This window comes from Saccostrea echinata, unplaced genomic scaffold (assembly GCF_033153115.1).
Source record: "Saccostrea echinata isolate AGI-Se365-2 ecotype Australia unplaced genomic scaffold, CSIRO_AGI_Sech_v1 ptg000002l, whole genome shotgun sequence".
NCBI classification, from domain to species: domain Eukaryota; kingdom Metazoa; phylum Mollusca; class Bivalvia; order Ostreida; family Ostreidae; genus Saccostrea; species Saccostrea echinata.
In genome coordinates, this window is record NW_026889751.1 from 2,522,588 (window position 1) to 2,544,879 (window position 22,292).

Below are 22,292 nucleotides of genomic sequence, written 5' to 3' on the forward strand. Positions count from 1 at the left end.
GTAGCGTATGTGCACAAATTGTTATATCACGAACACCCTAATAAAGTAAATATCTAATTCCTCTTTCAATTTAATTCTCAAACAAAAATATTGATCAATTTCCGTAGATTGAGATGATAAAAATATTTGTGTAAGTATCGTCTTTCAATGTGACTATTTTGTTTATCGGAAGCGTCTTTTTTGACGCTGTTAGGCTTTTTGTTTACTTTTCTGAACCTGTGCTATTTATAGTAAGGCAGTCGGTCACGATGCCTACAGCCAGGACTTTGCTTTCAGCAAAGCCCGGCTAAAAACGACAGTCCTGTTACTGCACCGTCAACATATGGAATAATCACAGGGGAAAGGGCCATATGAAAAACATTTAATCCAATACATGAAATAGGGAGCTTTTGTGGACTGTGTGCAATTTGTTTCCAAAATATCTAGACCAGCACGACTTTTGTTCCGTTATCAGATATAAATACATAAGAATGTAAGAAAGCCGTTTTAATAAGCTATTTATTGGGCAACACCTGATACCATCACAGTCTGACTTTTAGTCTCCATCTCTCTCGCCCCGTCAGACGATAGGCGGCCCGCTAAGGCGTGTTTTTCGGGTTAACGATAGACGGAAGGATTGACATTGACATTGCAATCATTTTGCTAAAGGCTTATAAGAAATCTCTCATTGTCTCGATGATTGTTTATCGGGGATTACATAGGATTTTCTTAAACATGTTGAAAATTAAGGAAAGATGCTCGTGTATCAAGTGATACATGTATGTACCCTAAACAGTTGACAATTACGTTATCAAAAACATTTTAGGAAAAATATATGCAAATTTCTTGTGCTATTTACATTCTCTGATATTTAATCTTTTTAATAAGACCAATAATACGATGTGTTTTCAAGTTTATATCATTTCGACATTTTTCTTCTGTTTGTTTGGTAACAGATTTAGATGAACATGCAAATGATTATACTAAAAAAGTGCTACTTCTTTTACTTTCATCAGGTACTTTGCACAGACATCTTATTAGGTAAATTGTATTGAGTTGGTGCGGAAGCACGGTGACAATCCTTTACTAGCACCATCAGGTTCCGGCACCTTGATCACCTGTTCGTTCCACGATTCACATGCAGTTTTAACACGGTTTTATCTTGATTAGGGTAGTTTTAAATGATTAGAGAAAAGATATATTCTTTTATTTGTTACATCACGTGAAAATTTATTTGCGTAGAGATCTTTCTGAAGACAACAATCTGATAAACGTATAGAAGACCACAGTTTCAGATAGTAATCAATGTTAGAAGTGATCAAGATCAAACGCTTGAGCTACCCTGATCAACTTTCGCCCCAAAAGGTTCTTCTGAGTTCCCCGCCCCTTGGTAAAAACTTTCTTGCACAGACTACAATGGGACAAAATCATTATATGTAATTTCCCCGTCTTTAATATCAAATGTAAACAGAGATTCAAACGTCAAAAATGGCGACAAATAGATTCAGTGTAAAGATTGATAGGTGCATCAAGGTATGTTCTACAAAGTCTTATAATTAAACATCAACCCCAATTCAAAAACCACCCAAGAAGGAAAAAAAATATCGACCTTTGAGAGAAAGAGTTGTGAGCACTGTATTTAACAGCTTTTGGGGAATGGCACGGAGACTGGACTCATTAAACCACATGGCTATATTAAAATAAAATTATTGTATTTTATTTATGATAATTATAGTCGTGTCAGAACAGACCAAAAACCTCTGCGGCCGTAATCGCCAGTTCTGTATTAATAACACATAGTAATCCCGCCACAGAGGAGACGGGGATACTTGTAAAGCCCTTCCAAAGGGGGATGCATGGCTCCACTATGCTAATGCCCAACGATTTCTTGACAAATAAAATTGATACGCCAGCAATCCCGACTTCATCGTAAGACAATAAATTCCGATAGTTTAGTCGTTTCAGATTCATGGTAGAAATCAGAATCATACAAAGAAGGAATTTCAGGATCACACATAGCAAGATTTACCTGTGTATTATAGAAAGGCATTAACATCCTAAAGATTTACACTATCTACCTGTTACTTAAAGGTCAGGGTTTTACGTTTATTTGTTTATTGTAATCTTAGGTTTAGCGATTTTGTGGCGAATATAAAACTTATAATTACCTCGTTTGGTAGTAGAAAATGTGAAACGTTCATTCGGAAGAGACACGTTATTTGATAAAATACAAGAGAGTTGTTCAGAAATTGATACTTTGCTGTTAGAAATACTGTATGAAATGGATTTTCTTTCCAGCTGTCCAAGTGAAAGACGTACCCTTTACAGACGTCGAGAAATGTTATGCAACGACGGAGACATAAGGGAGACAAAATTTTGTTGCCTTCTGGCGGATTTATTAATTAGATGTATTAAACTCCATGCCCAGAATGTAATTATGATGATCGTTAGGGGTTTTTTTCTTTCATAAATATGTTTTCTTGATAGAAGTAATAGATTTTCACGATTTTGATAGAAATCTTCCCATTAAATTAATCGCGAAGGTCATCGAGAAAGTTTGCCAAGATCTGGAGGTATCTAACGCGTCATTGGTATTGTCCAATAGAAAACACAAAAACAGTGATATGGCAAAACCTTGATGAAGAGATTTATCTGAAAATAATAATAATGCATGTGGTGTTACAATGTATTCGATTAAAGAATACCCCGCAAAAGTATATAATTATAATTAGGACCCTCAAATGTCAGCTAGATGGAGATAAAGCAATAATAACGTTAAAGAGTTCCTAATAGAAAATAAGGTGCATTTTCAGATTTGATTTGCTATCTTTTAATTCTAGTCACCTTTTTTTAAATTCGCGCTTCTAAAGGTCAATGATGACTTTTTGTATTAATTATTATGCAACAAGAGAAGATCCACAGACACTTTGGCTGGATATAGAAATTGTACTGTTTTCAATAGGCCACAAAGTACAATACTGCCAGGTTAAGTGCGTGGTTTTAACATTAGTTCATTTCTTTGTAATTTTAGCTCGAAAAAAGATCTTTTCCTGTAAAAGATAACCCAGAAAAGTGGTCTCTTTGAAAAAAAAGCATGTCGACAACGAAAAATGTGTTGTAACATTGAGGGGGCTCTTGTGCATGACAGTGGCAGGCGTGAAGAGGAAGATGTATTGAGTTTATATATAACGCTTCATTGCATTCATGATGTTACAGTATTTTAGCCGGTTTGTTCTGATCCAAACACAGGAGTACAATGCATGATTCAGGAAGAAAACCCGTTTCCGGTATTCCCTTAAAAAAAGGAGCCGTTCTAGTTCCTAATGAAAGTCAACCATGACACCAGATGTTTTGTGGAGACCCCTTAGGCAGATAATTCAGTTAATTAGAATGAAAACTATGTCGTTGTAGATATTCACTCTCTTTCTTGGGCGCGTTTTATAATCTCGGCGTCTCTCTGTTTCTCGATGACCCGGAAGCAACTGTGCTCTCCTTTGAGGATTTGTGTTCCGGTTTGAATACAAGGTGACGTCAATTTTTTTCCTCACTCGTTGAAAGAGTACTCGGAGTTCAGGCTTAATGCGCATCTTCTATCACTTCTTTCATTTGTCAAAATGAGAAACAGATGGTGTTATATTGTGTACTTCCGAGGAATGAAAAAAAAAATCTGAGCAAAAGAGTATATCAATGAATAAATCTAGCAATCCGTAGAAGTTCTAGTTTTCATTGAATACTCCTGATCTTTTCTTTTCAGAATACTTCTGATCTTTTCTTTTTTCTTATTTTATTTTCTTCTTATTTTTTATTTATTTATTTTTTCTATTTTCTTATTTTCTTATAGTTAATTTTTTTCGGTCAAAGACTGATATGTTCAAACTGAAAAAGAATAATGTGAGGAAGTTGACAATAAAAGCTGACAATAATTATCGACTGTTGTGGGTGGGACAGACCGTCCGACGCACATTTGTACATATTTTGTTGTTGTTACTACAATAAATGTAGATATATATATATATATATATATATATATATATATATATATATATATATATATATATATATATATATATATATATATATATATATATATATATATATATATATACAAACATTACAAATGGACCAAGCGAAGAATTTAAATAGGAAACGATTGGAATGCAGCTCTTTGTCCGCTGTCAAAATATGTAGCACCTAATAAAAATCAGAATATTTGACGAGAAAACACGCGTTTTATTGTTGTGAAAACGCCATTTCACAAGGCTGTCCATGGTGGTAACCGTATAGTGTAAATCCTCATTAGATAAACCATGTAAAGTACAAACATTTCTTAAAAATATTTTAATTCCCCGTTTTGCTGTAGGTTCTTTCATCTTTTCGACTCTTAAAAATGACACGTGTTTAACAAAAGACTTGTTTGTAGAACGGTATTTAATGCCATCACGCAAAAGGTCTAAATGTCTACGTTATATTAAAAATAATTCAATCAAATGTTTTGTTCAATACTTGGATCAAATTGACCAGTAGAGAGGCATAATACCAGCATTGTGAAGGATGTGATGTTTTGGATACAAAAGCGTTTTGTTTCAAAGGTCCTGCACGCCTCGGTATTCATATAATTTGTCACAGCATTTTATATAATTTTATTTTTTCCTTTAATGTTTAAGACAAACAGAATAAAGACTACAAATAACTTGTACACATTAATATCTTAATCCGCTTGTCATTTTCATGTCAGGATTTTAAAAAGGAGGTGAATATTAAATTGACATCTAGGACCATACATTACAAGTATAACAAAGCCTTGCAGTTTCCGGCTCAATAATTATAATTAATTTGATGCATCAGTCTTTATTGTGAATCTCTACTGAAGATAATATACAACCTAATGACTGACATTGTCACAAGAAGCATTAATGTCAAATTAACAAAACATATAAACGATTTAAACGTCAGACCACAACGTTACGGAGTCAGAAAAATCCCCTGCGTCGACGTGGTGGTCTTGGTTGGAATGTAACTTATTTCTTATCACTATTTCTTTCTCCAATGAAAGCATATTTTTATTTACTATAATTGTATTCTCAATAGACATTCAAATAAAATATCACAAAAACTTTTTTTAAATTTAATTAAACATATGCATGATTGGAAATCTGAGAAATGACTATAGTATAAAATGTACTGCTCCTATTTCTTCTTCTCAGATTCGCTAATGTAAAATAAAACTGAAGAAATAAGGGGAAATAATCACAGTAAAATAAAAAAAATTGATATAAACGATATTTTGTATAAATAAATAAATAAATAAATAAATCTTTTATATATATATATATATATATATATATATATATATATATATATATATATATATATATATATATATATATATATATATATATATATATACATTACCAAAACAACGAAACCCTTTAAAATGATAGCGCTTTGGGGACTGGCAAAAATACCTGTAAGAGAATATAAATTAACCCTAACTAGAGAAATATGTCCGAAACACGGGTGCCAATAAACACGGTTGCTATATATTTTACCGAGATTGAATGAGTAAATTAATAACCTGTCTCGACTCTAGGCCTCATCAGGCTGATGGGAATTCTTTATTCTTTAATGAAACCCAGGCCTTAATAAGATAGAGCTTTCAAGAAAATTAAGAATTATTTAGAAATAAAGAAAGGCGAGTGGATAATCATTTGCTAAAATAAGTGCAGGACCTCACTTCTTCAAAGAATCAAACATATGTAAATAATAGAAAACACTTTATGGCATTATCTGATCATTTTTGCTATTTCAAGTGGGAATAAAGTGAAGTCGAGACATTGTTGACACAGAACGTTCAATGTAAATATGTCGCCGATATGCCAAAGACAGAAGCGAGTTTCTTGTCATTTCTTACAGTTTTAAATCGATTATGGCGCACTAGGGGATTAGTAAAATCTTTTTGGTAACCTTTCCTATCAATAAACCTCGACCTGGTGTTGTCTTTAAGATGTTTTTCCTCCTATTAGACTCCGCGACGTGACAGTGGCGACACCTCCCGTGATCAAAATTTATAAATGGTAGATTTTACGGCCCTAAAATTCAATTCTCCCAACAAAGCAGAAATAAATCTACCGCACACTTCAAGTATTCAGGATTAAGAATGAAACATATATTTAAAATTTTCAGCCGATTGAAAAGGTCAATAAAAATCGCACCAAGTGGCGCAGGAGAGTATATAATTAAAATCGTCATTTCCCTCCGTTCATTTATGCGGCAGTACATAGTACACACATCTTATTCGCTTGTACGCTTCAGTACTTACATAACGTGTTTATTTCGATGGGCAATAAATTTTGTGTTATCTGATAGGGAGTATCAACCGGTTGGTCGCTATCGTTTTTATATCAAAACTTTTAAATGATTTAATGAGTTCAAATCTAAATAATCAAAGTGATGACTCATTATGACCATAATGTTTACAAATGCATATAATTAAGGTGAACAAAAATGTGCTAATTCGGAACATTAAAGTATTGCAGGTGGAATTCTCTTTTGTCATATGAATTAAAGAAGACATCTATATACTGAGTATATGAAATAAAGAAGTATACAGTCTTAAGTTCTTCCTTTTGATCTTTGAAAAGGGCAAATGACTCAACGGTGACCATGTCGAAAATTATCAGATTAAGGTACATGTGTTAGAGGGAGATATACCAGGAATGTTAAGGGTTTTCGAGAAAAAATTCCCAAGGACCTGGGCACAACACACTCGATCCATTTTTTTAATCATTACTTAAAATTTTTGTATTTAAACAAATTCCGTTGTACAAAGACAAATGCATGTACCAAACACACACCGTTTATAGCATAGTTAACGCGAAACCAAACACCACGATCACCCGCGGGCAAAGAATGCGTTTCGCTGTTCATAGAACAATAACTGGGTATTTTATTATTGAAATTAGAATTTTAACATTAAACTGAAGTAAACTATTTGAAGAATAAAAAGGCGTAAAATCTCCGGTTATTGAAAACTGAAGAGCGATATTATTGTCAAGTATTGTACGAGCGTGTTGTCAAATGTAGAGTTTTTCTCCTTAAGAGGAACGTTCGCGCCAGTGAAGAGCCTGTATCTGTCAAATATGGTCTCCCCCGATATGATGAAGAGATTATTTGTGCTGATTGATAGATATAACGACCCTTTGTGGCGTCAACGATTATTTCCTCGCTGTGCCATCTTATTCTCCACAGAATAAAGGACTAACAATAATGAAAGCACTTTTCAAGATCTGTTCTCAATCATTAGAAGCAGGATTACAAATACTAATATTCTGCTTTTAATAATTTTTACAATCAAGTGATTTTAATTTGTTTTTTTTTTTTTTCACTGAAGAAATTAAAATATTTTGTATTTCATTGAAATCTGTGAGAACTTGGACTTCATATATTTAATTTAATTCTCGGTCTGATTTGATACATATAATAAAATGAACCCAGCTAAACTCTCAATAATAGCTAGTGCTTGTGTTTTCTATATTAATCCATGAATTGTCAAAAAAATAATATTAATCCATTACTACATTTGATTTCATCGCACATAAACATGTACAAATATATTTGAAATCCAGTGAAGTAAATTCGCACTTCCTGGAGATGAAGGCCTGACACGTAGGTCTTGTTAATGCATTATGGATCAAATCCTCTCCCGTATTCTCACATAATACACAGAATTACGGAACAATTTTATTGTTAATGGCGTTTCACACGTCACCTCCTACCCATGCGAAAAGGGACAAAATCGCTTCTCAAGGCCATGGAGGAGTCGCTTTTAGAAAGCCCTGCTGTACAGGCATAAATTATGCAATTCAAATGAATGGATTTGCTTTTTACTTTGCATACATTTGGCGCCAAAAGAAATTGATCTTTGTTAAATTCATGGAATGATAAACTAGGTTTCCATGAGACAACACGGTTTACAAAAGAAGAAATTTCCTTTTATCTTACTTTTTATATCTCCCTAACGTTTTAGGAAGAAATCATTGTTGAATTACACGTCATTGAATTCATTATTTAAGCAGTATTTACATGCACGAAACGAAAAGTCAAGGTCGATTCTATAGGTGGCAATCGGCAACAACCCCACTTGTGAAGGGGGTGATAGTTGTTATTTCTTGCCAAAAATTCTCCGATATAATTTAATGTAATGTAAACTTTACATTGGCAAGAAATCTCAAAATAACCAGTTCCGTATATTAAAAAAAAATATATATTCAACAAAAAAAACCCACACTTGGTATGTGCGTGTGTGGGGGGGAGGGGGGGGTCTTTTTCGCACAAAGTTTTAATGTTCATTGAAAGGCCAACCTCCCCCTCCTCCGCTTTTTTTCTGTACATGTAGTATTTCCAAATCCTGCCATATTATTGTATTTATTTTTTTATTGTCAAAAAGTTGAAAACCCCCCTCCCCCGGGTCTCCCCTCACCTGCACACACAGACACGAAATAGAATTTTGGAGTTCTATTTAGTGTCTTTTGTTTATGTATTTGGAGATGAGTTAATTTGGTATTCACAATAATTCTTACAATGTGTAGTTTTTGCAGGGGTAAAACTGCTTTTTTGATTTTTTTTTTTTAAATTTCTAATCTCTGACAACTTCATCTATATGTCTCTGTTTGAAAATCACATGTATATATCTAACATGTGCAATTTCTATTCAAAGTTGTTTCAATTATATATATATATATATATATATATATATATATATATATATATATATATATATATATATATATATATATATCCCATGTTTACCCCTTTATCCCGTGGATATGACTCATTGGATAATTTTTTCATATTCCACACTTCAGTGCAGTTGTGACGTCACAATGGTTTTTGCGTTAGAGTGATGAAGTAAAATAAAGTGGAGTCCTGTATAAAACAGTGTAAAACATTGGTTGTGAAGTATTAAACATGGGATAAAAAGAATCTCCCATGATTTGTAGTTGGATATGACTTTTATCCAACTCGTTGTGTGTTTTTTATCCCCTCGCCAAGGCTCGGGGATAAAAAACACACAACTCGTTGGATAAAAATCATATCCAACTACAAATCATGGGAGATCCTATATATATACATTGTATAAACAACTTTAAATAGAAATTGCATATGATTGGTATATATATGTGATTTTCAAACAGAGACGTATAGATGAAGTTGTCAAAGAATATAATTTTTTTAAAATATTGAGGGGGAGAGGAGGGACAATCCCGTCCACGATACTTGTGGTAATATATTGTGGACTTAAATATACAATTCAGTGTAAAACATGTGAAAGCTATGTTTAAAACATGTGATAAAAAGAATCTTCTATGGTTTGTGGTAAGATATGACTTTTTTTTATCCAACTCGTTGTGTTATTATCTCCTCGCAAAGGCTCGGGGATAAAATCGATAAAAAGAAATCATATCCAACAACAAACCATGAGATCTTATACAATATATATTTATACAACAGCATTAATACATGTAGTACTTTTTTTTTTTTAGATTTAATAATTTAGAACAGAGCTCGAGATTTAAAAATTAAAAATTTAAAGAAAATTTTCTCGTGTAAACACCTTCATCTGTGACAAGTCACCTTAAAAAAAAGATAAAGAAGAGGAATATATCTGAGCTGTTAAACAGAAAAACTTGACATCATAGATAGAGTTACTATTGATATAAATCTATTATTATGTGATGACGTTTATTTGCCTTTACAGATAAATAATAGTATTTTTGCTGCTGTTCATAAATTTATTGACGAAACCTGTAGATTCTCTAGTTGATATGTTATTTATTTGCTTTTTCATTTGTATCAATTGTTTTATCTTTCTTTGATATGCATGAATATATAAGGAAAGGAACTAAGTAAGTTATATAGAACCTGTTTCCCATCCTTTTGATGAATTCAATGAAATATGATCAAAACAATAGAAAGAGACAAATGAACTTTACTAGTGACGCTAGTTCGACCACTGCAATATATCAGTGAATTAATACGATTTTATTTCAAGCGGAGATACATGTAGTAACTTCATGTTATTTTCTATATGTATATATATATAGCAGAATTTAAGTGTAGCGGATTGATTTGGGGTTTTTTTCTTTATTCGTCGATGGTCCCTTCTTATCATCATACAATTTAGAATTTTTAAGTCTGGCTTTATTATATAAACTCCTCTGATTAGAAACAAAAAAAAAATAAAATAAGAAATCCCGATTTTTTAAAACTCACTTGAGGGTATTCAACCTTTTTCTGTCCATCAATCAAATTTTATTGATGGAATCAGTAGAGTATCCGCAGACTTAGTCCAGACGCCATTTTCCGTCCAAGCCGTGATTTACCGAATCTTTGGCAATAATTCATGGCAACACCGTCCTATCGTCATCTTTATCAGTTCGACAGAGCAGCGCCGACGCCAGTTTATAAAGATGATAAACATTTATTACAGGCCGGCTGTAAGGACCTAATAGTCCATGTTCATATTTTCTTTAAATAAAACGCGTAAATATGTCTTATCAGACTCCATCGAAATGTTAGAGTCGTGAAAGTGTCAAGTAATTAAATAATGGTGAACATGTTTTGAAAGGAGAATCTGAATGAACTGACTTGATTATCGCAATGAAGAAAGTAATGGAGATAAACTCTAAAGAGTAAATTATAATGTTCAAATAAATTTGAACGAATGGATGTCCCAATCGATGTCTATTTATCAAGTATTTTTTGTTTGTTTGTTGTTTTTTTTAAATAATTTTTAATTTATTTTGTTTTTAAAAGACATATGGAAATAGAAGTATTTCGTGTCTGATCAGTTGATTTTTAAATCAATTTTTTAAAATCATTTTTTATTCTCTCAAAACAGATCACTGGTACAAGAGTAACATACATACATACATGTATATACAGTGTACAAAAAAAATAACACTGAATTAATGAAACATGTATATTTAACTGCTGGGAAAAATTATCTGATTTTATACCAGTGATTAAATTAATTAAAGTTAGCTGAATGTCAAATACTCGAACATACATGTAATATTACATTTTACATAAAAAAAAAAAAAAAAAAAAAAAAAAAAAAAAAAAATCCGTAAGAGCAACCCAAAACATAGAAAATGCCTGACTCAAACACTATATACAGGGTGTCCCAAAATATATGATAGCATTTGAAATACCTGCCACAAACACATCCCTAGGCTAATTTCTTTATTTGTCTCTAAAATTATATGAATAAGTACAATTTTTAGCAACAAAATATTCCAACAAAAAATCTTACACATATGAAATTGCAACGTATCAAATTTACATCAAACTTTTGCAAAAAGCTGCAATTTCAATCAAAATGGATTATCAAAAGAGCTAGCTATTCTCATCTTGAAACTGTAATTATCAATCTTAGACTTAGCTGCTAAACCCAAACCAGAATCCTTAACATATATAAAAGGTTTACCTCTGATGAAAATCCAGAAGTTACTACCGAGGCAGGCACTGTTGTCTCAAGTTAAGGAACTTTGTGCAATGTGTAGACATTATCATTATACAGATAGAACGTCATTTAGAGGGCATCATTTAAAAACCATAGCATTTTTCAAAGTGAACTCATTTTGTTGTTTTCTTTTTAATGACTCAAATTATGTGAGTAAAATTGGACAATATATGCGATGTTTATAATTCATTTATTGTAATCCAATCTTTATTACAATAGGTTTCACAGAATCTTGAAATGGTATCATATATTCTGGGACACCCTGTATATATATATATATATATATATATATATATATATATATATATATATATATATATATATATATATATATATATATAACTGAAATGAAATTAAAAAATTCAAGAAAGTTTAAATGAATAAATATTGATATAATTAAGAAAAAAAGAGAGAAAAAATCTTGGGATAGAAAAATAAAATAATTAATCACATTCACATAATTGAGTATTGTTTTACTATTTCTCTTTTTAAATTGACATGATAATAGACTAAACTTAAATAAAGTTGACTACAATTTAAAGTCTTTCAAATGTTTTACCATTAACATTTGAAAACAAAAACACACAAACACACACACAACACTGACAGAAATTAAAATATTTATCCAGTAAGCGTGAAAAGAATTAAAAGTACTAGGATAAATTAGCACCAAATTTGTCCAGAAGGCACAGCGAAATGCGAGATAACCGGGGTTGAAATCTCGGCGGCCAATGAAAAAGAAAGACGTAGCTGTTAAATTCCTTCTCATTCAAACGTTTTACTGTAATCAAAGGAAACAATTTAAAAACTCTGTGCGTGCTCAAACGCGGATGGTAAACAAACCCGTAAAAACATGCTTTCCATTGCAGACGATTGACAGAAAGTGAAAGAAGCCATGGCTGTGGCAAGGTGCGTCGTCCTTCTGCCGCTGTTATCACAGGTGCTTGTTCAAATTCAGGGGAATTCGCGAGACCTGTTAGACGAAATGTTACAGGATGGGGAAGCGGGTAACATGGAAGGGATGTTTGACAAAGTTGGAGACATGTTAGGGGAACTTGTCGATTCATTAGACACCATCAACAGTCCATGCAAATTTAAGTGTCCAAACGGTATGTCAAAATCTGTCCTTTTCCCGTAACTTAATTTGTCTGTAAAGTCATTCACACGACATTTTAAATTCACTATTCATCTATAAAGAATGTAAAAAGAACAACATTGTTTCCAATATATATCAATTATTTATTATCATGATAGTAAAATTATTTAGAGAGTGTATGACCATTTGAAAAGCACTGTAGTATACGTATAAAGCTCAAATTAGTCATATAAATGACGACATACCAGTGAGTCCTACGGTCGAATTGAAAACCTTTATGCCCAACTATTCTTTCAGAAATGGCTCAGTCAAGTCATAATGCAAGTTAAATTTAAAAAAAAAAAGCAGGAAGGACACTATATAGGCTATGGTCATATATATTTTGTCCAAAAGTAGGCTACCATTGAAATAGGAAGAAAAAAATACAAGAGTATGAAGTGATTTAAATAGTTTGTACTGTAAACTGCATGGTAAGTTATTGACAGTATGAGTGGACAAAATTTTAAGTAGGCAAGATGCAATAATCGGTATCAAGTGATGTGTGTATCTTGTTACTTTAATGGAGATTCTTTTTTTCATTTAACTCGTACACGCTATGCTTCCATGAACACATATTATGACTATGAATTGTATATTTAAACATTTTAAAATTCTTTTGTAGGAGTGATACCAAAAGAACGAAAAAATCACATTCGATCAAGTAACGGATGCGGAACATTTGGGATAGAGGTTATTTCTTGTCTTTTTCTAAGACTGCAGGAGTTACAATACTTTATTAGAACATCATTCAGTGCTGGCAATCTGAAGAATATATATTTATGTCTACATCTGAATCATTATATGAATGTAAATCTGTTTTCATTGATTGTGAATATATATATATATATATATATATATATATATATATATATATATATATATGAAAGATGAAACAAAACCTATGAATCAGCAATGATGCAGTGTTCATCTCGTCGTTTATTAATTTTCATTCTAAAGTTGAAAATGATTGTACATGAAAGTTTTGTAATTATTTTCAACTCTAGATTGAAATTCATTAACGACAATACCATATCAAAGGTTTTTAAAAAATGTGAAATTGGAATTTAATTTTTGTGTTATTTTTGTAGATTGATACCTCATCTGTTCCTCTAATGACTTCATGTTGTGACGACCACGATTTCTGCTACGACAAATGTAACAACGACAAAGAGAAATGTGACAATGATTTCAAAACGTGTCTACTTAACATGTGTAAAAAGATGAAGAATGGGCTCAAGAGCGATGAATACGAGGGTAAGTGTAAAAAAAAAAAATGTAATAATTGATGGATAAAGTGTCAAAAAATTACTACTGGGTCTAGGGGTTCCTGATAAATTATATACAGGGTAAATGTCCAAAAATACAACTTAATTTGGGAGTATCTGATGAATAAAAGCCGCGTATATTATTTTATCTGAAACAGATTTTCTTGTTATAAAAATTATCGATCACCGTATCTTTAATCATATGATTTTACACTAATAGTGTTCCTAACTGCTTGTCATATCAACCAAAGTTTAATGTTTAATAACATACGATAATTTCCTTAAATTTTCCACTGGCAAATGCTGACAGACATTCAGTGGAAAAAGCACATTAGATGTTTATTTTTCAATTTGACCATTTCGTGTATTTGCTGACGCAAACATTTTAGAAAAAAGTTAAAAGAATAACGGAAAGCAACAGATCATATAGATTAGACAAGTATCAAATATTTAAAACATAATGACTTTGTTAGTCTTCTACTGCACCCTAGTGGTATGTTTTAGGATGTAAGGCCACTGCAGAGTTGATGTTTACCGGAACAAATATGTTAGGCTGCAATTCCTACAAAGAGGCTCAGGCAAAAGCTTGTGACTGCGGTAATATAGACCAAGATACCCTTAAGGAAGACAAAGTGCAAGCGAACACAGGAAAATCGACTTTGACCCATGAACGAAAAATCGTAAATGCTGAACCCATACCAGGGACAGAAAATGCCAGTGCTAGAAAATCCAAAAAATCATCCGAATCAGAAACTTTATTAAAGGCCACTAAGCTAAAACAAGAGGGAGTGCATCGACACGATGACTTGTGAATACAGTTTAGTTATCATTCCATACTTTTATTCTTCGGTTCTTGGTATGAAAGTGATAAAATTGCAGTAGTATTGCAGAAACAATACCCTGTCTGAAATCTTAATCTCCAAGTGTGACTAGTAAATCAAGAGGACCCATGAAGAGAATTACATGTACTTGTGACTTTTGGTGTGCAAGATACCATTTTATAAAGAGAAACACCTTGAGTAATTGTTCTTGATAAAATCTCCAAATTTATATATAAGTATTTTATAAAATATGGAACCAAACCTCAGAATAGTGTTTTAAGCTGATAGCTGTTTTTATTGCACTGACTACCTTTGTAGTGCTCGCAGGGCAAGAGAAAAGAGCACTCTTAGTACCTTATACTTATATCTAATTGAAATACAATGTATTGACTATTGGTAACAATTTCTTGATTGATAAAGTTTAATACTTCTTTAATTCATTGAGCAAGCCATGGATTTTCATTCATTTCTGCATTTACAGGTGGATTTACAACATATTTATTGGAATAAATTACGCATAATTATGTAGAACAAATTACGCATAATTGCATACATGTACAAAACAGAGGTATTACGCGTACATTGTTTGTTTTCTCAGTGTTTATTATCTTGAGTTATCATTAAATTTTGACATCATGCTCAACGCAAACTTCTTGGTGTCATATATAAACAGGAAACAACTTTTTATCTGTTCTCTCATTGTTCCGTCCAGTTATAGAATTCCAGATTTTTTCTCTTTTATTGCAAAATGTTTTGTTAATAATTGATCTTCCAATATCCTTTGGATTGTTACTTTATTTTTAATTGTACTTACAATTGTTTCACATAAATAAAAAAAAGTATAGAAGCTGAGAGATTTTGTTAAACAACGTTTCATTTGCAGCTTGTGGTAATATGAAACTTGACTATTGTATTTTTTTTAAATGGGTATATCGTGGAAGGCATTAAGAGAGGGATGTAGTTTCTTGTTTCAACCTTTGTACTTGTCTTACGATTCATTAACTGAGTCTTGCGTAGGAAAAATCCAGTTAAGGTAATGGTGAAAATGGCGGGTGGTCTACAGTTTAGAAAGTTTTTATAAAAGCAATCGTCTCAAGCCACGGTTCGGAGTCCGCATATAGCTCTCTCCTAATTTTGGCCGTGGTTTGCGACGATGTATAAAAGATGACTTTCACATTTACAAGAGTTATTTCCCTTTCCGGAGTCAATCTAGGGTCTGCCGGCGTAAGGTGCCGTTTCCCTCTAAAACATAACCAACTTCATGGGGCACTATCTGATACATGTAAATAAAATCTTTATGTGTACGTTCATCTTGTTTTCTTTGTTGCCCCATATTTTGCTAACAATTGTATGGTATAAAATTGTCCAGAGACATTTAGATATTTAAAATTTTGTACAGGTAAGTTACAAAGGATATATTGAGAAAAAGGTAAAGCAAGTTAATGAAAATATTTTCCACAAGTATGTTGTCGACTTGCAGTTGGTACAGAACACCTGTCAATCGCATCATCTCGGGTCTTTCCGTCGGAGGTCGGAAAAACAACCTCGAATGTATTAACATTACTGGATGCTAAAAATTTATACAAGATGGAGTCGCTCCCTATTTATTAAAGCGCTGGAAAGACAGAGTTAAAAGTCACTCCTGTAGTATATTTTAGGTAATATCTTTACATTCAATAAAGCTGAGCTCCAAACTCTACAGATAAGAGGTCTCCCTACATTCATTTCAAAGTTTATGAGAAGGGAGGTTGTCATGGACGCCTACGTAACACATTCGAGGTTGTTTTTCCGCTTGTTTGAAAGGTCCGAGAAGTTTCGATTGGAACACCTGTATTTTGATTTGTATTATTAAACAAAAAAATAGTCCTTTTTTAGCTCTACTGGTCAGAGACCAGAAGAGCTTATGCGATATTAAGGTGTCCATCGTTGTCTGTCTGTTTGTTTGTCTATGAACAATTTTTCAAAGCGCTTCTGTTCCTACAGTTTTAATCCGATTTCAATATAACGTGGAACACTAGTAGACTACACTAAGATACATAATTCTGTTTATCGGTTTTTGATCTCAATGAACAGTGTTGTCATGGTTACTAAAAATAGAAATTTCAATGAAATTCTTTTAAAAATGCTACTCCTCCTAGCGACAGTTTTGATTTGATTACAGTATAACTTGGTACACAAGTAGACTATACTACATAATTCTATGTGTCGGTTTTTGGATTTCAATGAACGGGTTGTCATAGTTACAAAAAAATAAAAATTTCTGTGAAATTCTTTCAAAATGCTAGTCATCCTACAGTTCAGTTCAATTTCAATATAACTTGGTACACAAGTAGACTTAATTAAGATTCATAATCTGCATATCGGCTTCAGAATTTGTTCCCATGGTTACTGAAATAGAAATGTCTATGAAGTTCTTTCAAAATATTACTTCTACTAAAGTTTTTGTTCAATTGCAATTAAACTTGACTCAGAAAAAGACTAAACCAAAGATCATTATTTTATTTATTGCTGTTGTCATAGTTTCAAGTCCAAGTGCTACCTTCTCTACTTTTGTTAAATAAAAACCAGTAGAGCTACAGTCTCATCAGACACTTCTGGCAAAAGAAAACTTAGTTGCACTGAATTTCAAGGATCGGAAGAATGATATCCCACTCATCATAATCTATGGGATATATCCCATGCTTAACAATGTATGGGAGAAAATGTTTCAATGTCAATATCCGTGGGATTTATCCCATTTGAACAAATTTGTGGGAGATAAAATCCCAGTGGGAGAAAATATCCCATCTGACACTTTTTCTCCCATGGGAGAAAGGTGGGATAGTTGTTAGGACTAGAATTCCCACCATTCTCTCATGAGATTCCGACTTTTAGGACTTCATATCTTTCAAAAAAGAGAAGTTTGTGAGTTCAACAAGAGACCCTGTGATACAGTTAAGAAATCCCACCAAGTGCAATAATTTATTTTTGGACATCATGATCACAATTAGAAATGGAAGTAAAAAATCTGGACAATGTCGTGTCCGGAGTTAAATGTCGCACCGTTAACGACGTTTTTGAATTTCATAATCCTAACCCGCTAGGGCAATAAGGGATGGGGCCAAATCCATCATAATGAAATATGAAGATAACGAACAGTATTCAGTCTCGAAAGTCCAATGAAACGATACAAATTTGGAGCAGAGCAAACACGGACTTCAAAATTTAGAGGTGGGATCAGGTGCCATGAAGGAGTGAGCATCCCCTGCCGACCGGTCACACCCGCCGTGTGCCCCTTGTCATGATCGAAAAAAAATCCGGAAAAACCCGTAGACAGTTCAGTGTATAATTAATGGTCTAACAATTAGTATGAAAAAACGTCAGTGAGCTTTTGATCCAATGACAGGTTGTATGTGCTGACAAGGTCATTGTATCGACCATAGAACGAAATGATGACTTCAAAGGAGACTGTTGATATCCTTGTTTCATCAACTTGTTTTTCAATAGCTTGCCTTGTTTTAGAAATTGTTCATAAGTAGAGCATGCTCTTGCGTATCGAATCAACTGAGAGACATAAACCCCATATACAGGCGATGAGGGTATATTGCTACATAAGTAAGGGAAGTTGACGATTGAAAAGTTGAAGTCATCATGTTTTTCATTAAGCTTTGTTGTTAGGTTACCTTTAACGTCTTTTTCTGGTAAAATATCTAAATCTGAAACAGATGTGTCAGACTCTGTGGTATCTTTTATTTCAAGCTCACTGGGATATATCGAGTCGACATATGAATGGAAGTATCTGTTGTTAATTGACAATACGTCGTCGATATATCGAAATGCCGAGTTGAAGGCCACAGCAAGTGTTTTTTCTTCTCATGTAGGTTTTTGCATAACTTCTGCTTCATATGAATACGAAAAAAATATGTCTTCTAATAACAGGGCGCAATTGGTACCCATGGAATTTCCGACAGATTGTTGGAAGACCTGATCCCCAAAAATTATATAGATATTGTCAATCAGAAACTCAAGCATCTTTTTAATATCAACTTCAGAGTATTTGTGTGTACAATCAGAATGCTTTTTAACAAAATAATTTTGCAAATGACCAATGACAAAGTAAGTATATTTACTAGTTCCATTTTTTTTTTTTTGAAAAAGCAGCTGTCTATGATGCCAAAAAGCCTGGACTTCGATTTATCGTGGGAAATGGTTGTATAAAGTGTTGAAAAGTCGTACGTTTTGATGTTATTGATTTTAGTAAAATTTTGTGATTTCAAATTTTCTAAAAGTTCCTTGGAGTTTTTAAGTATTCATTCAATCCTCAAAAATTTTGTTCTTTACTGTTGGTCATTCAGCAGGCAACCCATTTGCCTGATACTACTGACCAATTCCTTCTCTACCAAAATTGTGGAAGTCGTGGTCCTTGGGTCCAATGTTAAACCCTGAGTAGGACTTAGTTTGTCATATATTGAAAAATACAACTTCGAAATTTTTCTTTATGAATGGATGAACATTTAGCTGTCTTCTTTTTGCATGATTACTAGACAAGTATAATGAGCAGCTAACCTTTTACCAAAATTGTAAAAACAATGGCAAAATATCTTCCAAGATAGAGGATGGGGCTACGTTGTTTATATATACTGAAATACAATTCTGAACATTATCTGAAATCAACAACTAGAAGGCAAATTGTTTGCATGAATATTATGAGCATTTAACTTCTACCAAAATTTGTGAACTTCATGTTCCCTTGATCCAGGCCCCCTAAGGGGACAAAGAAGATCATATATTGAAAATACTTTAAAGTTTTGATAATCTTCTTTACTGATGAAAAAACTGTGTATGATTTTTAAAAAAGCCCTCTTTTAAAATCCTGAAACTCCATGTTTCAGGTCCCAAGGAAGGGACGTTGTTCATGTAAAATGTACCTTTGAAAATTTTATTTATTACTGAACATTTCAGCAAGCAAACTGCATGCATGATGACAGTAAGCTGTTGTCCTTTACCAAAATTGTGAAATTTTCGTCCAAGGCTGAGGGTCCAAGGTGGGCTAGGTTGATCCACAGGTACTTGTGGACAGGACCCTGCTTCCACGATGCAACACCCCCCACCTCTAAAGAGTTTTACATAAGTTTTTCTTTATATAATCTTCCTTATACATGTATTTTTTTTTATCTCTTACCACTTCATCTACATGTTACTGATCAATTACGAGGCAGATGCAAATTCTAGTTAGATTCGTGACCCCTATATATATATATATATATATATATATATATATATATATATATATATATATATATATATATATATATATATATATATATATATATATATATATATATATAAAGTGATATAAGGGTAATGAATGTTATTAGAAATTGAATATGGGTCATATTTTTAATGTGATTTTTGAACAGGACCATGTAGATAAAGTGGTAAGAGATATAAATAAAGAAAATTACATAAAAAATATTTTAAGAAATCATTAAAGGGAGGAGGGGATTCGTAGAAGCAGGGTCCTGTCCACAAGTACCTGTGACCTAAGTTTAAAACCTTACATTTATATTTCCAACTACCTCTGTGATAATTAGACTGGTGTGTTGAATTCTCGATATTTACAACTGAATGTATATTTTGCCAAGTGTAAGGTGTAAGTGCCTAATATGCGTATCAATTTCCCGCAGCTGTCAATGTGTCTGAAGTCAGTGGGCAGGGAATGTGGAAATTAACATGGAATGCCTCGTGTATTTCATATCTATTGACAGAAAATATAGCATTTGCATTTGACATTGCCATAACTTTTTTTTTTTAAATTTTTACATTATTATTTCACATATAAGCTTAAATGCGCATAAGAGCCCGTTAAGCAAATTATCCCAAGTTTCCAACTGTCGTTAATGCTCTGGCATATACCCAACAAACTAGACAGTGATCTCTTAAATAAAGGATCCATGGAATGGTAAATTATATAATTAAATTTATTACACAAATTAAACTGAAAGACTTATGTCAAGTCAAAAACAAGAGAAAAAAGATGATCAGGGTTCAACAAAATAGTACGTCTGGTAATCAGCAACAACTCAGAAACTTGCCTGTATATGCCAATGCTAACTACACTCACTCACTATCTCACTATCACTATGTCACTAACGTGTCAAAAGTGATTTTAGCAACAACAACAAAAAAAAACAAAGCAAAAAAAACAACAACAACAACAAAAACAAACAAACAAACAAACAAACAAACAAACAAAAAAAACATTATTCAAGAGTACAACAAACACTATCCCCGTAACATATTGGCCTCTCTTTGTCTTAATAATATTTATTGTACTTATATCAGATTTATTCAGATTATTCAGAATTATTAATCTTCTATTTATAAACCTACCTGACTATGAAAAAAAAACTGTGAAAGTACTTTTTTATTTTATATATATTGAAAATTCTTATATGATTCTTTTATTCAATTTACCTATCAATTACATTATTTACATTCAGTAATTATCATATTAATATTGAATAACAAAGACCCGAGTGACTCAGCTGACCTAAAAATCCCTTTTTCTTCCAGAACATCTATATGTAGAAGACAATCTTGATGAATATGATAACATAAACAGTCCTCATCAAATCGAAAATTTATTTAACATGCGTCAAAACTTTCAATTTCAGATGTTATTATATAGTCTATTTATAGTCTCTATGTAATCTATACAAACGCAAACAGTTCATAACACTACATATTCACTGGTTTTGAAGCCGTATTCACCGGAGGGTCTGTGCGCGTGCAGCGGCATTGTGACGTCACAATCAACACCTCAAACAACGTTGTAAACAATGGTTGCAACGGCCGGAGCCGTGTTACTGAGCAGGAAAAACATTAGCCAAGCCTATCGCAGGGCTATTTTCTAAACATTACGATGTCTTACAAACAGCAAAAGGAAAACACGAAAGTTATAATTTGTAATCTGGACATTTTTTCAAAATTTTTCTACGACAGAAGTTCGTAAATGGAAGTGGTAACATCATGCAGCCTTCAATGTCTAATTTATTCAAATCCGGACTATATAATAAAACAATTATGGACTCTTTCGGTGGTGAATATGGTTTGTTACTCACCAGAAAAATATCAATATTGACCGAAGCGAAGCCGAGGTCAATATTGATATTTTTCTGGTGAATAACAAACCATATTCACCACCGAAAGAGTCCATAATTGTATAGTGCTGTATTGGTCATAGCCTGAGAAACATGCGATACTCAGGTGACCGTCAAGGCCCATGAACCTCTGGTTCATTCAGTACACAAAATGGAACTTTTCCCCATAATTCTTTCCAGTAATTGCTTCAATCAAACACGTGCAAAATTTATACATGTTTCTAACTTTACCTGTAAAGATTTTCGAAAATGAGATCTAAGAACAGAGAAAATCAAGTTGAATAAATATTTCAGTGTTTTGTTGTTTCTAACTATACAATTCGTCCTTGATTTTCCATAACAATCACACTGAATTTGGCATTAAGAAACCAGAAGTCTCTGACGAGGCTGTACCTCTACTGGTGCGTACTTGGAGTATCTTAGTAT

General features: G+C 32.7%; 1 protein-coding gene across 1 annotated transcript; it reads left to right on the top strand.

Annotated features, from left to right (window-relative positions):
* The first annotated feature begins 12,359 nt into the window (after nt 1-12,359).
* On the top strand, nt 12,360-15,547 carry LOC133178348 (group XIIA secretory phospholipase A2-like). The gene is made up of 4 exons (XM_061313080.1): nt 12,360-12,612; nt 13,261-13,328; nt 13,727-13,892; nt 14,408-15,547. The coding sequence occupies exons 1-4, from the start codon at nt 12,399-12,401 to the stop codon at nt 14,713-14,715; spliced, it is 756 nt and encodes a 251-aa protein (XP_061169064.1). The 5' UTR covers nt 12,360-12,398; the 3' UTR covers nt 14,716-15,547.
* The last annotated feature ends 6,745 nt before the right edge of the window (nt 15,548-22,292 follow it).

Excerpts from the sequence above, each read along its gene's own strand:
- LOC133178348 (XM_061313080.1), top strand. The coding sequence starts at position 12,399 with ATGGCTGTGGCAAGGTGCGTCGTCCTTCTGCCGCTGTTATCACAGGTG. Across the intron at positions 12,613-13,260 it reads CAAATTTAAGTGTCCAAACG|GAGTGATACCAAAAGAACGA; the intron begins GTATGTCAAAAT and ends ATTCTTTTGTAG. Across the intron at positions 13,893-14,407 it reads CAAGAGCGATGAATACGAGG|GATGTAAGGCCACTGCAGAG; the intron begins GTAAGTGTAAAA and ends GGTATGTTTTAG.